The sequence below is a fragment of the Trichoderma citrinoviride genome (genome assembly GCF_003025115.1).
Source record: "Trichoderma citrinoviride strain TUCIM 6016 unplaced genomic scaffold BBK36scaffold_19, whole genome shotgun sequence".
NCBI classification, from domain to species: Eukaryota; Fungi; Ascomycota; class Sordariomycetes; order Hypocreales; family Hypocreaceae; genus Trichoderma; species Trichoderma citrinoviride.
Genome location: NW_020194727.1, coordinates 326,666 through 341,037, shown reverse-complemented (window position 1 = coordinate 341,037; position 14,372 = coordinate 326,666). Strand labels below are relative to the sequence as shown.

Here is a 14,372-nt window from a genome sequence, read left to right as displayed (position 1 = left end):
ATTTGAAGACTTAGGCTCTGGAGACTTCGAATGCAAGGATTGATGCCAATCATCAGTCCCGCTTATTAGACATCGCATTACATACAGTACAAACTGCGTCTTGTTACACCACCAAGTGTTTGCGGCACCCCCGTTTTCGCCCGCCTTACCTACTTACCTAGTGTATCTTGAAAGATTATCCAAATGGTGGTACTGCAAATCAAGACTCAATTTTCTAGAATGATCGCCTTCGCGTACATCATCACGGAGTTCGGGATCACAGCATTAGACCGTTGCTGTGGGTACTTATAAGCAAGACATGGTTGGCGGAGATTTGACTCAAGGCCGTACTTGGTAGAGCAGGGTAATTTTTGGGTTGCAGGATAAATAGGGTTCTGACTTCCGTCGTCCTAATATGTTCTCTGAAGATATGTACCAAAAAAGACTATGTACTTCGGTTGGAAACTTCCATTGATGCTGTCAATCAAGATTGGTTAAATTCTAACACTGGTTGAACTTTGAGTCAGAATAAAGCCATCCAGTCATTCGGTTAGCAATATCGTTGACGTAGGAAGCTGTTGCTCCTTGGCCGTCGTTCAAATTACCGCTGTTTACGGAACCCGAGTTGTAGCAACGAGCAGCCTGGTGATGACAAATTAGCTTTGTGGCATTAAGCAATCTTTTCATTTACCTACTTCGTAAATGTTGCCATACTGGTTGATGCATTGGACCAGTCCGTCACCAAGGGCAGTTCCCTGGGTTCCGTCGATAACCATTTGGGTAATGCTAGATTGCTGGGCAGAGTTGCTGGCAGAGTTTCCAACGAAGGTCACTCCTCCATCCGACTGCATCAGACCGGGATTGTCTGGCTGGGAAGGGTCCGGGTTGGTGGTCGGGCAAACGTTTACACAGCCAATAGACTGTGAAATGTTAGCAATTCACTGAAGACGACGGGCTGCAGGAAACGTGCCTCTTGGAGAATGGTAGCAAGGATGAATCGATGGTCAACCAGAGAAGCCTGAGCGACCTGCTGGATAGCATTCCATATCAACCCGGTCTGCTCTCCGCTGTTACCAGGTCCAAAAGCTCCTGCACCATTCGAGCAAGATCCTATGCCGAGGTCGGCACAGGATTCTGCCATGGCATTCTTTGAGTAGTTCCACATGGCATCAAACTCAATCCATTCAGATACGGGGGGAAAGCTCTCCCAGCCACCATAGTAGCACCCTATTAGAGTTAGGACTGGTCACATCCATACTGTTTTCAATTGGGGCGGAGTGTGCATCTGGGCTACTTACGGTATGTATCCGACCCGGCATTTCCTGTGCCATCGTAGATGTTCGCATTGTTATTGTTGCCAGCACCACTGCTGAAAGCTGCCGAGCTGGTAACCTTTTGACTGGAAGGGTTGGACACAGCAATGGACCGAGACTTTTCAACGCCGCCCTATTGATTCTAAGTTTTGAAGATCCCACAGTTGAGGAGTGATACATACCGTTCGAGCTCCCAAGGCGAGGCCGGCAAGAGCCAACTGGATCGTCGCTGTGAAGAGCATGTTTAAACTTTTCAGGTACACGCAAATGCTAAGGGAGCTGTGTAAGTCGCCGATGCAAAATCATCTTCTGTATCAAGAGATTGGAGAATATTCTTCAATTATATACACAGCACTGATTCCATCGACTACCCGTACCAACGGAGAGCAAGTGGACCTAGCTAGAACAATCATGGAAGGCAGATATGATCCTGGAGGTTTTTCCGATATCTGGTAGCTCGCTGCACCGTATCACTGCTGAAGAATCGTAACGTAAGTACCAATATAGATTGTCATTGCTTAAGAATCTTAGATTTCTCGTACAATTCGTGCTGCAGTAGCTATTATGGGTGTGCCGTGCTTGCCGTGCTCAACAGACATTGAACTAGCCTTAATACGAAGAATCCCCAAAGGAGAAGGAGGTTGAAGAAAGTCGGCAATTCGGTCCTTTTACGGCTTACCCAACCCCAGGTCATTAAGACCGTTTAAGGCGATTGTTGCCATAGATTCCATCGTTCTGCGCCAGACGGAGTTTCAAATCGAACAGTTCATGGCAATTATTAGTAAAGTCCGCGATTGTGAACCAGGTACAAATGCCGCCAAAAGAATGGATGTTGAAGAAGAAAGTATCCCGGAAAGAGAAATAGTATCAAGTGGAAAGTGCAATTGCGCGGCTTCTCCCCTAAAATATGCACCTGTCGCCCGCACTACAACATGACATTGAAGTTGGTACCTGTTGACTCTTCTTCATCCCAATATCAACAATAAAGGCAATCCCGAGTTCGTTTCGCCTTATGTTGCTATGCTCCCCCTTTGAGAAATTGGTAGTGCTGATGCCGATCACGTGTTGGGTGTACAGAGCGACCAGTAGCATGATTATTGCCGTCGCAGCAGCCTGGGGACACAAGATGACACCTGTTTACCTTATGATCGTATTTCGATTGCCATCAACTCCTTCAGGGCAAGCTTAATTACAGTGCCACTGCTCATTTGTGGGATTCCATGTCTCTCAGAGGTAGCCCCGCGAACTTGCAAAAGGCTCTCCAAGAATGTCTCCAAGGCACCATCGAGAATGGCGTGCCAGGCCTGTCTGCAGCAGTCGCATCCTCAAAGGGGCTTCTATGGTCGGGAACGGCGGGGTTGGCAGATATAGAAAACAGCGTTGCGTTTACATCTGAACACGTCGGTGGCATTGGGAGTATCACAAAGGTCTTCATGAGTGTGGTTATACTACAGCTCATTGATGAACAGACACTCGGCATCGACGATACCCTTGCGCAGCATCTATCGGAGGAAATACTTCGAGGCATCCCAAATGCTTCAAAATCCACGATCGGCCATCTTCTTCGTCACACATCAGGAATTCCAAGTTGGGAAGACGATCCCCTGTGGATCCGGCAGGGTCGTGGGTCTGAGCTCGATCCTCGTAAGATCTGGCTGAGTACGGAAACCCTGGACTACATTCGGTACGACAGCAACTCTAATCTCACGGCACCAATTCCCCAGCCAAAGCCAGGCACCTACTCTTATTCCAATACCAACTTTACCTTCCTAGGTCTAGTTGTTGAGGCTATCGCTTCGAAGGCTGCATCTCCCGAAACTAATGCGCCCTCTGGACACCATCATGCCACAGCTGCAGCCGCCATTCGTTCACGAGTGCTTGAGCCTCTAGACTTGAAGTACACCTACCTTGAGGGGTTCGAAGCATCTCGAGCGGGTACGATGCCGGGTAGATATCACTGGGCCACTCCAGTGTTTGTTGAAACCGCCGGTGTCTGCCCGTTCTTCGGATACCCGAAGACTCGTCCAGATATCCTGAACGCGAGTACATCAAATATGTCCACCGAATGGGTTGCTGGCGGCAATCTATCTCATCCCAAAGATCTCTGCACCCTAGGGCTTGGAATTCGAAATGCGAAAGTTTTGTCTAACTCGTCACTGGAAATTATGTACGACTTTCTGCCAATCACAGCTACGACATGGGTTGGTCATGGCATCTTCAAAATGCAGACGGCGAATGGTTCTATTTGGTACGGCCACAACGGAAGTACATTGGGTTTTACTGGAAGCTTCTTCTGGAATGAGAAGATTGATCTTGCCGTTGCGGTTTTGGGAAACGTCGGTACGATGCATGCAGGAGAGGTCCCCGGAAGCGCAGCATCCGTGATATACGAGGGGGAGTTTCTTGGATTAGCGGTGAAGCTTGCAACTCTGGAGTAGGGAAGAAACCTGGAACATGCGAAGAACTGAGGTTGCCCGAAACCAACATCTCAACATCCCATACAGTATACCATGTTATGGATCCTTTGCCTTGATATCCACAATCATGATTTGCCAGTAAAGCGCTACATTCAGCAATACTTCAGAGATATTGAATATGGTATGGTCTAGAGATTTATCTATTTGCACCCGTATACACTGAGAGAGCATTCGCCAATGAACATACATACTCGGAACGGAGGGTAGCGTCTGGGTTTGGGATGCTATTTCACTTCGGAACAAGGCCCCTGGCCTTATCCAAACTGGACTTTGTGAAGTTAGCAATACCCCAGACGTCCAGCATTACCATGATTGCTCCATGACCCGCTTCTATCAACGCAGGAACCATGTCTAAGTTCGTAGCGGCACTGTACAGGATCAGCTTTTGTGACTACAAGTGTGACGGTAACAACATGAAGGCAACTTACCCAAACAACGGCACACCATGCTTCTTGCTTGCCTTCGACATGCTTCCCATAGCAGCGAGCAGGGTGGGATGCGGTTCTCCCCCCAAGCTCAGCTCCAGTCCTGCATCGGCCATAAAATCTCCGGGCCCGAACATGAGAGCGGAGATGCCGGGTATCGATGCGATGTCGTCGACGTTTTCAATCCCCTTGACACTCTCAATCTGGGGGATGACAGCAACATGGTTGTTTGCGGTCTTCATATTGAACGCATCATTCGGATACAAAGAAGCGTCCGAGATGCCGGGGGTGAAGACCCAGGGGCTGAAGGAGCGGCCACCGAGAGGGGCTAGTGTCGACATCATTCGTAAGTTGATAGCCCACACTGTGTCACTTTCTCGCTAAAGCCATGTACTTACGATAGTAGATCTTCTTCATGTACTCCTCGACTTGTTCTCTGGTCTCACAGTGGGGGATAATGATGCCAGAGGCACCGGCGTCCAACGCCGTCGTCAAAGAGACTTCGTCTTCGCCGGGCACTCTGATAATAACCATTGTTTGACCCTCAGAGTGGTGTTGGGCTGCATGAATGGCGCTATCCTGGTTAGCATCCCTATTGCTATGTGGCATATTGGAGTCCATCTTTAGCCTTACTCGTGTAGCGCCAGGCGGTCAAACATTCCATGCTCAACGTCCATCCAAATGAAGTCGGGTCGCGTGGAAGCATAGACCTTGGTCAAGAAAACGCTTGGAATTCCTTGACCGACTCCAAAGAGAATCTTCTTAGGATCTTTCTGCGCTTCCCGCAAAGCCCCTTTGAGGTTTCCCGGATACGTCAAGAGAGCCGACCGCCATTTTGCCTGCGTGTGCAAGCTCGGTTCGTCAAGGTAACCTTGGCCCGACATGCTGGACAGGTCGACTGCTTGAATCAAATGGTGGTGTTTCGCGCACGTATTGGGGGGATTTGAGAACGATAGACCGAAGCGGCGACGTTCCCTTGCTATAACTGGATGATGAATGAATCGAGAAGAGTATTCAGTCAGGACACAATCCGGAAGATATCCCGCGCCAGCTCAGGTATATATATATTTCAACCTTCCCTGGCTATGGCTCAAATCATCGAACCGAGCTGCAAGTGAAGTTGTCCTGCCAATTAGCGCTTATCTCATTCTGACAGAATACTCATTCTTATGATATGTTGAGAATATAATAACCCGCTGTGATAGCAACTAGCTTTGCTAGGCTCCGCCATGTTCAAAAGGTTTGTCTCTAGTGCTGAGTCGCATAGACATTTGTCAGGCACAGAAGAAGACTCGGAAAACAAACCGTAATCTCCAATGTCCGACATCTCAGCCTCAACAAATGGCACCACAATGATGAACATGGTATGCCCGGTATGAGGCAAATCTCAGATCGGAGAAGAATGTGACTTAATGCGGTAACGCCGAGTCATCAGTCGTATTTCACGAATGTTTATTAGTAGGTGAATCCCAGGCGTGGAGTGTTGTATGACCAAGCGCGGAGTGTTTTATGACCAACAAAGTCCGTTGTTCTGACCACGCAACCGACAACTCATTCCCCACTCCTTTTTTTCTTTAGGTTCGAAGGCCGCAATCCTTCATGCTGACTGCATCGATGATGTATCGTCATGTTTCAAACACGCAGAATTCTTTCTGGGTAGGGGGCAGCAGGTTTTTATACTGTTTCTCTCTACACTCAGCGGAAGTATGACTGATAGGTGAAGTGTTAGTTGACCTTACTGTATGTCTTTTTTGGGGGTTATAGTAATAAACGCTGGCGCACGAATACTCGTACACGCGGTGCATAGATTTATCAGATCTGGATTTTGTGATGTATCTACTTGGTTACGCTTCGGGTATTCAGCAGGACTAGTATCTGGCTTTGAGTACCTTATTAGCTTGATCAGCGCTCCTCAAGCGAGGGTGGCGTGGATTACTGTTGGTCGTATTCCTCTGCGAAGCCGTATTCGGGATAATCCTTGAGGTGAATGGCCTAATCTATATCCCTTTTGGGACGGGATTCTGCGCGTCAGCATACATAGACTGTCCACACCGTGCTAGACAGCTCTGGCGTGCGTTCTGCTAATTTCGCCCTTCATGATGGTAAGTTTTCGTGTCAATGAGGCGCGGTAGAGTTGAAATTTTGTTATCGTAAGCTATATGATGTTCTATGGCTACTTACCTATAGCTACCTTATAGAGCGCTACTCTCTAATTCCCCGTTAGCTAAGTACCAGACCGTATATCGCATGCAGCGAATGTTTCAGGTCAGAGTTTCGCGTGTACTTCGCCAGTAGTCGATGTAGATACCGATAAGAAAGGGTTGACGGGTAGTTGCTGCTACGAGTAGGAGTACGTAACACAGGAAACTCGATGTAAAGCTATGTGACTGCTCCTTTGCTCACTGGTCGTTGATTTACACTCTTGGAGATGGTGATTGGGCCGTTCAGCTGGCGAGGGTCTCGTGCTACATGCATGTGTAGGTATGTAGCTACCAGGTAGGAAGTACAGCCGTATCATCCCCGCACAGCTGTTTGACTGGGCATCTTCGCAGGTCATTAGGCTCATTATCGAGTTTGCGGAGGTGCACTTGTGATACTCATAGATACTCTTGACATAGCTTGCTTCTCTACGGACAACAAGAAATCCAATCCACTCCAAGTCCATCGAGCTTTCGCGAGCTGAGAGACGAGCCCATCGCAATCAAGGACCACCTGCACACAAACGGCGCAATCACGATGGGTTCTGATCCAAACACGGCGAGCTTTCTGGGCTCGACCTCCACCGATTTTCCTCGCACTCACGAAAAGATACGTGAACCAAAGGACACACCGTATTTCGTTGAGAACGAATTCCGAATGTCCCAATCCAAACACTTCGTGCCTGTCCATGATCCTGCGACAAATAATTTGGTGACCAGGGTTCCAATGATGACCACCGACGAATTGCAGGATGCCATTGATTCCGCGCAGAAAGCATTCAGCTCCTGGAGCAGACTCTCCATCATTGCCCGACAGCAGATCATGTTTCGCTACGTCGCAATAATCAAAGAAAACTGGGACAGACTTGCCGCCTCCATCACCCTGGAGCAAGGCAAAACATTTGCAGATGCGCGAGGTGATGTGCTTCGTGGGCTACAAGTGGCTGAAGCTGCATGCGCCGGTCCTGAGTATATGAAGGGAGAGATTCTTGAAGTTGCCAAAGACATGGAGACGAGGACTTACAGGGAGCCTCTTGGCGTTGTTGCCGCAATCTGCCCGTTCAGTATGTGCTTCCGCCGGCCGCAAACCACCAAGCAGCGATGCCTAACAAAAGCTGTGCAGATTTCCCGGCAATGATACCGCTTTGGTGCATTCCGATTGCTACCATCACTGGCAACACGCTGGTGCTGAAGCCCTCCGAGCGAGATCCCGGGGCTGCCATGATTCTTGCTGAATTGGCCGAAAAGGCCGGGTTTCCAAAGGGCGTGATCAACGTGGTCCATGGTGCGCACGATACCGTCAATTTTCTCCTAGACTGCCCGGTGGTCAAAGCCATCAGTTTTGTTGGAAGCAATAAGGCTGGTGAGTATATCTTCACTCGCGGCTCTGCGAATGGCAAGAGAGTGCAAGCAAATCTGGGCGCGAAGAATCATGCATTGATCATGCCCGACTGCGACAAGGGAGCGACGCTGGACGCTATTGTCAGTGCGGCCTTTGGAGCTGCCGGACAGCGCTGTATGGCACTGTCGGTCGCAGTGTTTGTTGGTGAGACCCGAAGCTGGGTTGATGAGCTGGTGGCAAAGGCGAAGACTCTCCGCACTGATGCTGGCTTTGAAGCTGGCGCTGACCTCGGTCCTGTTGTGACACCCGAGAGTAAAGCGAGAATCGAGTCGCTTATCGCAAGTGCGGAGGCAGAGGGAGCCAAGATCATTCTTGATGGCCGCGGGTATAAGCCAGCAAGATACCCAAACGGTAACTGGGTCGCACCGACGATCATCGCCAACGTCAAGCCATCTCAGCGGTGTTACCAGGAGGAGATATTTGGCCCCGTGCTGGTGTGTGTCGAGGTTGACACGCTCGAGGCTGGTATCGAACTCATTAACAAGAATGACTATGGGAACGGCGCTGCTGTTTTCACATCCTCAGGTGCTGTTGCAGAGAGGTTCCGGCGCAATATTGAGGCAGGCCAATTGGGCATAAATGTGCCAATTCCAGTGCCTCTCCCAATGTTCTCTTTTACAGGAAACAAGAAGAGTGTGGCTGGAGGGGGAGCCAGTACCTTTTATGGGAAACCCGGTGTCAATTTCTACACGCAGCTGAAGACGGTCACTTCCAAATGGTCAAGCGTGAGTATTGCACCAACCAAGGCAGAGCTGTCAATGCCTACTGGATTGTAGCATAGTCACGGTTTGCACGCTGTGCAAACGAAGCTTGCAGCGAATGGGGCATGAATCACTTCTCATATACCAGTCAGCGATTAGAGCGGCTTTAGCAGCAGGTCGTGATGCACCAAATCGTCAATCGGTCTATTCCGCAATATACGCTGTTTACGTTTCATCATATGAGTTATCGATTTATTTACTATACTTCCTCACGCCTCTTTCTTTGTCGTCAGCTCGTTGCAATACTTTTTCCTGTTCGGCTTTGATGAAGGTCCTCCCATGATCCATACCGCACTACACATTTGTGATTGGCTGGCATTCGCCTTGAGGGTTGCCTGTCTCAACGAACCTTGGATTTCTTGTTACGGCATATGTAAGAACATTTGAGAGTAATAATATCTTGAATGGTTTGATAGAGAAGCTTTTCATATGCATGCTCACTCCAGCCCTAGGAAGCTATAAGATCTCATATAACTAGCCTATGCTGTTAATGTGAATCGCTGGGCTAAATAGGTAGCATATCATTACGATGTACTATCTACATGAGATTTGTAAAGCTGGTCACTTGTGCACCGGCGCCAATTATTAATTGCTGCAAAGCTTAGGGAGGTGAAGCCTTCAATAATATATAGGTTTGAGCAGTCTTTAATGAACTCTTAAGTCAGCAGTAGAAGAAGGCAGACAAGATCACTTGCGCTTGAATATTCGTGGAGTAAGCAACAATTCTACTCCAACGTTGGTCTTGATCGTTGGTGGGTCTCGTGGTCAAGGAGGCTGTGAGTTTAAGCATCTGTGTGAAGTAATGGCCAACGGCAGCTAAATATGAACAGCTGTCCGCCTTCACGGACGTAACGATATTCGCCACTGCGCGAAACCCAGAAATGGTGACTGAGCTTCAGCACGTTGCCACTTCTAGCAAAGGTCGCATTTATATTCTTGTGGCTGATGCCAACGAGCCAGGGGAATTTCTATGGAGATACAACGGTCATCCCCTTCTTTGAATATCCTCATATACAACTCCGGCATTCTGCATGGCTTTGCAAACCTGTCAGAAGTCAGTATCCAGCATCTGATCTACAACTTCACGATGAATGCCAATAGCGCATAAAACGCTCCAATTGACTTTGTGCCCCTCTTGTTACGGTCACAGTATGATGAAAGAACTCTGACTTTGCTCTCTTCTTCTTTCGCATTAACGCAGCTGAACGGAGGTTTCTGCCGCCCATGAGACGCTATTCGGAAACGGCTATGACGCGACCGCAATGTATAACATTTCGAAGGTAAACAGTACGACGAACGCTTACTGGACCACACTTTGCTAACAAGGACCTCCAGACTGCCTTGAACCTCTTGGGAAAAGAACTTGATATTGTACTTGGCTGACAGGGCTTGCCGGTTGTTCTTACTCACCCCGGACTAGTAAAACAGATATGAGTTCAGACGGAGAGATTGACGTTTCCCAAAATGCCGCAGGCGTCTAAACTATAAGCCTCCACCAGTTTGCGTTCAGGGATCAAACCACCACGTCGTGTAGTATCAGAGCCACACGGTCATTCAAAACAGGAAGGAAGGATTATTTATGCCTGGAACGGTGATGAGCTGCCTTGATAACTCAGAAGCGTGCGTGTTTGCGAACGAGCTTGATAAATATGGAAAGCCAATTAGAATGGATACTACGAGGGCTTTCTTTATCTTGCTAAGATTACCAGATTGCATCGTATGTAATTCAAAGAGGGATTAAGAGCGCCTTATCTAAGTTAACCTTGATTGGTTTTAGCCACTACTGTCCATATCTCGACGACTATATGATAGCTACTCTTTAATCGATCTGAATAACGACTTTTCCAACATGCTTTCGAGCTTCCTAAAATCAGGTCAATATGGTTCGAATCAATGGACACGAGGGACTTATACCATGTACTCCAGGCCTTCCCGTAGCTCCTCCAGCTTGAAAACTCTCTTGTCGAGGATGGGCTGAATGCTGTTGGCTTCAATTGCCGCCATCATCTCCTCCATCTGGTCCCTGGAGCCGATATGGATGCCGCGGAAAGTACAAATGTTCAGCAAAGCATCCAGAATACTGGCGTCTCCTGGTTCAACGCCGGTCAAGATTCCAATGACAGTGACAATACCTTCATGCTTGATCGCTTTCACGCTGTGTGACAAGGTTTCAGGCCCACCAACGTCGAGTATATGGTCAAATCCTTCTTCATCGGGTGTGAAGCTCCGTGCTGTCAGTCCCCAATTTCTGTCCTTCACGTAATTGATGATGTGGTCAGCACCAAGGCTACTCAGTAACTCGGACTTGTCAGGCGATGATGTTGTAGCAACAACCTTGGCACCGCCAGCTTTGGCAAACTAATAATGGTCTTAGCTTCACGTTGCCTGGGTAAAATAACCTCGTTGTGTTTACCTGAATGGCAAGTAGGCTAAGGCCGCCAGTGCCCTGAATCAGAACCCATTCGCCTGGCTTGATTGCCTTAAGTCCATAGAGGGCATTCCAGGCTGTCACTCCGCAATCAGACAGTGAGGCACCCTCGAGGTAGGATAAATTGGACGCGAGGCGAACCAGCCATGTCTCCTCGTATACTCCGTACTGCTGAAAGGTTCCATCAAAAGAACCGCCAATGCTCCCCTTCTGCATTATAGCTCTCGTCATGGGGCCAGATTGGTGGCCCGGGTTAAAAAGAGTCGTGACTCTGTCACCTTTCTTCCATTTCGTCACTTTGGCACCAACTTGAACGACCTCGCCAGCTCCGTCAGAACCGCCGACAACAGGGAGGTGCAGGTTGAATATATAGGTCCCCTAAACAATGAATCAGCCCCAAGGTACTCCATCATGCGACCTCAATGTCCAAGTAGAGCTTTACCCTGGGGATAATGTGATCGCGATAATTCAGCGATGCCGCGTGCAGCCTGACCAAGACTCCATAGTCACCGACGGCTGGAATGGGCCCTTGGATAAATTTGTATTCATCAAGACCCTTCTCTTGGCCCTCAATAACCCATTTGTTTTGAAGCCGAGGATGAGAAGACATGTGGGCAAATTCTTTAGAGTGCCGGATCCGAGTAGCTCAAGAAAACGATTGCAATAAGAAAGAAAAAAGTGAGATGCTTTCGGACTGCTTTGAGATCTTCTTGAAATAACATAGAGACGTAGATGTGGTTTTTATTGTTGCTCGGATGGCTCTGTTACTATCATCCGTGATTTCCCGTTAAGCTGCTAGATGCTCCTCTACTGCTGGATTCTCACTAATCTTTTATATGCGTGCACGGTAGGCACAGTGTGATTAAGATTGCACGTTGACTAACCTGGGATAGGTTGCATGTTGTTAAAAGTTACAAATCACTTACGAACGAACGGACATTCGATTGACGAGTCTGGATGCAGTAAACGGGAGCAATTAAGATTCGATGCAAATATGCTGTGTTGAAACGGCGACATAAGTTGAAAAAGGTTTTCTAATAGAGGCTAGACCAGGGCATATTAAGTTTATAGTGCTTTATAAAGGGCTTGAGGTGACTTAACTCTCTGCGTCTGCACTTTATTATTAATAACACTATATCTTTTAATTATAATTCTTTTAGCGAGAATATTATTATAGAGAACTGCAGCAGTCTTTTAAATAGATTATATATTATATAAACCACCCTTATCTTAACTAGGCAAATAGTTTAAAATTACTAGGTAAGTTATATTAAAATTATTAGTTTAAAATAGCACTATATTAACTAAAAGGTATATAGATTTATATAGGATTTATTAATAAATTTAAATACCTCCTTATATTAATTTTAAAAAAGTAAATAAATAATAATAATCTTTATTATATAAATATAAAAAGACTATAATAAAACACTATAATATATATTTATAAAATAATTATTAATATTAATAAATTTTATATTTATAAAAATATTACTTTAGCTATTATTAATTATAAAGTTTTTTAAATTAGTAAATAAGGCTTTTAAAGCTTTTTAAGCTTATACTTAAAATAAGGGTTATACTTTAGTTAAGATATAGCCTTTATTTTATAAAAATAATAAACTATATTATTATAATATTTTATATATATATAAAAATAGTATATATAAGTCCTAGTCCTTTAAATTATATAAATTAATTATAAAATATATTAGCTGCTTATTTAAGATAAAAATAGTTTAAAAGAAGGATATAAATAATCTTTAAATTTAAGGATTCTTTATAGTAATTATAATTATAATTCTAATATTATAATTAGTTTTTTTAAGCACTAACGCATAGCCTTAATAAAAGACTAAAAGAATATTAATATAATACTTTTAAATTATTTAAATCTTATAGCCTAAGTAATTAATAAAACTATTAAACTTTAATATCTTAATATTCTTTTTATAAAAAAAATATTATAAATTTATATTAAGAATTTATTAATAAAATATATTAAGGTTAAATATTAACTTAAGCTATAATTAGCGCTTTTTATATTAATAGCTTTTATTATAAACTTAAAATAAATAATAAAGATTATTTATAATATTTACTAGTTTTTATAAACTAGAATCTTAAGCTTTAGTATTAATTTTTATACTTACTAATACTTAATATTATATATAATACTAACTACTATAACTTAAAGCTTTTAAAAATTAATAATATTATATCTTTAAGTATAGTCTTTTTTAAAGCCTTTATTTTATTTTTAAAAGAAGATATTAAGCTATTTATATAGACTTTAAAAAAGCTATAAAAGATTTTTTATTATTATACTCTTAAATATAGCTTTATAATAAATGCCTTTAATCTTTTTATTATTATTTTAAATTTTAATATTATAATAAAGGCTAGTCTTTATATAGCCTTTTTATTAATTTAGTAATAGCTATATATATAATATATAAAGAAGAATATTATTAAAGGCATTTAAATATAATAGCTAGCTAATAGTATGAAATTTAACTATTATAAGGATTAAGATTATTTCTTAAAAGACTAGAAAGATCTCCTTTATATATTAATAAAAGAAGACTTTAATCTTAAATAATAAAAGCTTTAACTTAACTATTACTAGTAAGAAGACTTTATCTTTTATATTAAAAAGACTTATATTACTATATAATAGCAGTAGGCTTTAGTATAAACTAAAAAATACTATAATTTTAAGTATATAATAATATCTTTTTATAAAGTATAATACTTAAGCTCTTAAATATTCCTTTATAATAAAAATTATATTATTTATAACTTTATTAAATCCTTTATTTAGTAAAAGATAGTTACTTTTAATAATTATAAAGTATAAGTTAGCTATAAGAGTTATTATAATTAAAATTCTTATTAATTTAGCCTTTATAAAAATATTTTTAAAAAAGTCTTATATAAAAGCTTATAAATAGTATAAGAATAGTATAACCTTATAAAAGTAGCCTTATTATAAATCTTTAATTAGCTATTAAAGCGCTATATAAAGCTATTTTTATTATAATTTAGCCTTTTTTACTATTATATTATTACTAACTATCTTAAGCTTTAAGTTAAAGAGACTTACTACTATATTATAATAGTAAGACTGCTTAAACTTAGTCTTTAAGATTAATAATAATTACTTTATAAAGATTTAGTAATTATATTTATCTTTAGCTATTATCTCTTATTTAAATTATAATTCTAATAGAAAATTAAATTAAAACTAACTTAATTTAAAAAATTTAAGCCTTTTAAATAATACCTTATTAATAATAATTTAAAAATAATAAAATCCTACTTTTAATTAATCTAGATAATAGTTAAAAGCTATAATAGCCTAAGGCTATAATTATAACTATTACTAC

At 43.1% G+C, this 14,372-nt stretch overlaps 5 protein-coding genes across 5 annotated transcripts; 2 read left to right on the top strand and 3 right to left on the bottom strand.

Moving 5' to 3' along the window:
• Nucleotides 1-480: 480 nt before the first annotated feature.
• Nucleotides 481-1,534, bottom strand: BBK36DRAFT_1130204 (hypothetical protein; the record flags this gene model as incomplete). Its single annotated transcript, XM_024891816.1, has 5 exons — nucleotides 481-621; nucleotides 675-899; nucleotides 932-1,206; nucleotides 1,278-1,410; nucleotides 1,475-1,534. 5 exons carry the CDS (start codon nucleotides 1,532-1,534, stop codon nucleotides 481-483), a joined length of 834 nt encoding a protein of 277 aa, XP_024745433.1.
• A 978-nt stretch (nucleotides 1,535-2,512) lies between these two features.
• On the top strand, nucleotides 2,513-3,730 carry BBK36DRAFT_1130326 (beta-lactamase/transpeptidase-like protein; the record flags this gene model as incomplete). The annotated part of the gene is made up of 1 exon (XM_024891832.1): nucleotides 2,513-3,730. One exon carries the CDS (start codon nucleotides 2,513-2,515, stop codon nucleotides 3,728-3,730), a length of 1,218 nt encoding a protein of 405 aa, XP_024745432.1.
• Nucleotides 3,731-3,998: 268 nt separating this feature from the next.
• Nucleotides 3,999-5,078, bottom strand: BBK36DRAFT_1163432 (Phosphoenolpyruvate/pyruvate domain-containing protein; the record flags this gene model as incomplete). The annotated part of the gene is made up of 4 exons (XM_024894538.1): nucleotides 3,999-4,137; nucleotides 4,198-4,522; nucleotides 4,593-4,768; nucleotides 4,828-5,078. The coding sequence occupies 4 exons, from the start codon at nucleotides 5,076-5,078 to the stop codon at nucleotides 3,999-4,001; spliced, it is 891 nt and encodes a 296-aa protein (XP_024745431.1).
• A 1,852-nt stretch (nucleotides 5,079-6,930) lies between these two features.
• On the top strand, nucleotides 6,931-8,570 carry BBK36DRAFT_1186423 (aldehyde dehydrogenase; the record flags this gene model as incomplete). The annotated part of the gene is made up of 2 exons (XM_024896486.1): nucleotides 6,931-7,456; nucleotides 7,516-8,570. The coding sequence occupies 2 exons, from the start codon at nucleotides 6,931-6,933 to the stop codon at nucleotides 8,568-8,570; spliced, it is 1,581 nt and encodes a 526-aa protein (XP_024745430.1).
• Nucleotides 8,571-10,374: 1,804 nt separating this feature from the next.
• On the bottom strand, nucleotides 10,375-11,593 carry BBK36DRAFT_1130109 (NAD(P)-binding protein; the record flags this gene model as incomplete). The annotated part of the gene is made up of 4 exons (XM_024891807.1): nucleotides 10,375-10,419; nucleotides 10,470-10,913; nucleotides 10,969-11,361; nucleotides 11,477-11,593. 4 exons carry the CDS (start codon nucleotides 11,591-11,593, stop codon nucleotides 10,375-10,377), a joined length of 999 nt encoding a protein of 332 aa, XP_024745429.1.
• Nucleotides 11,594-14,372: the final 2,779 nt, after the last annotated feature.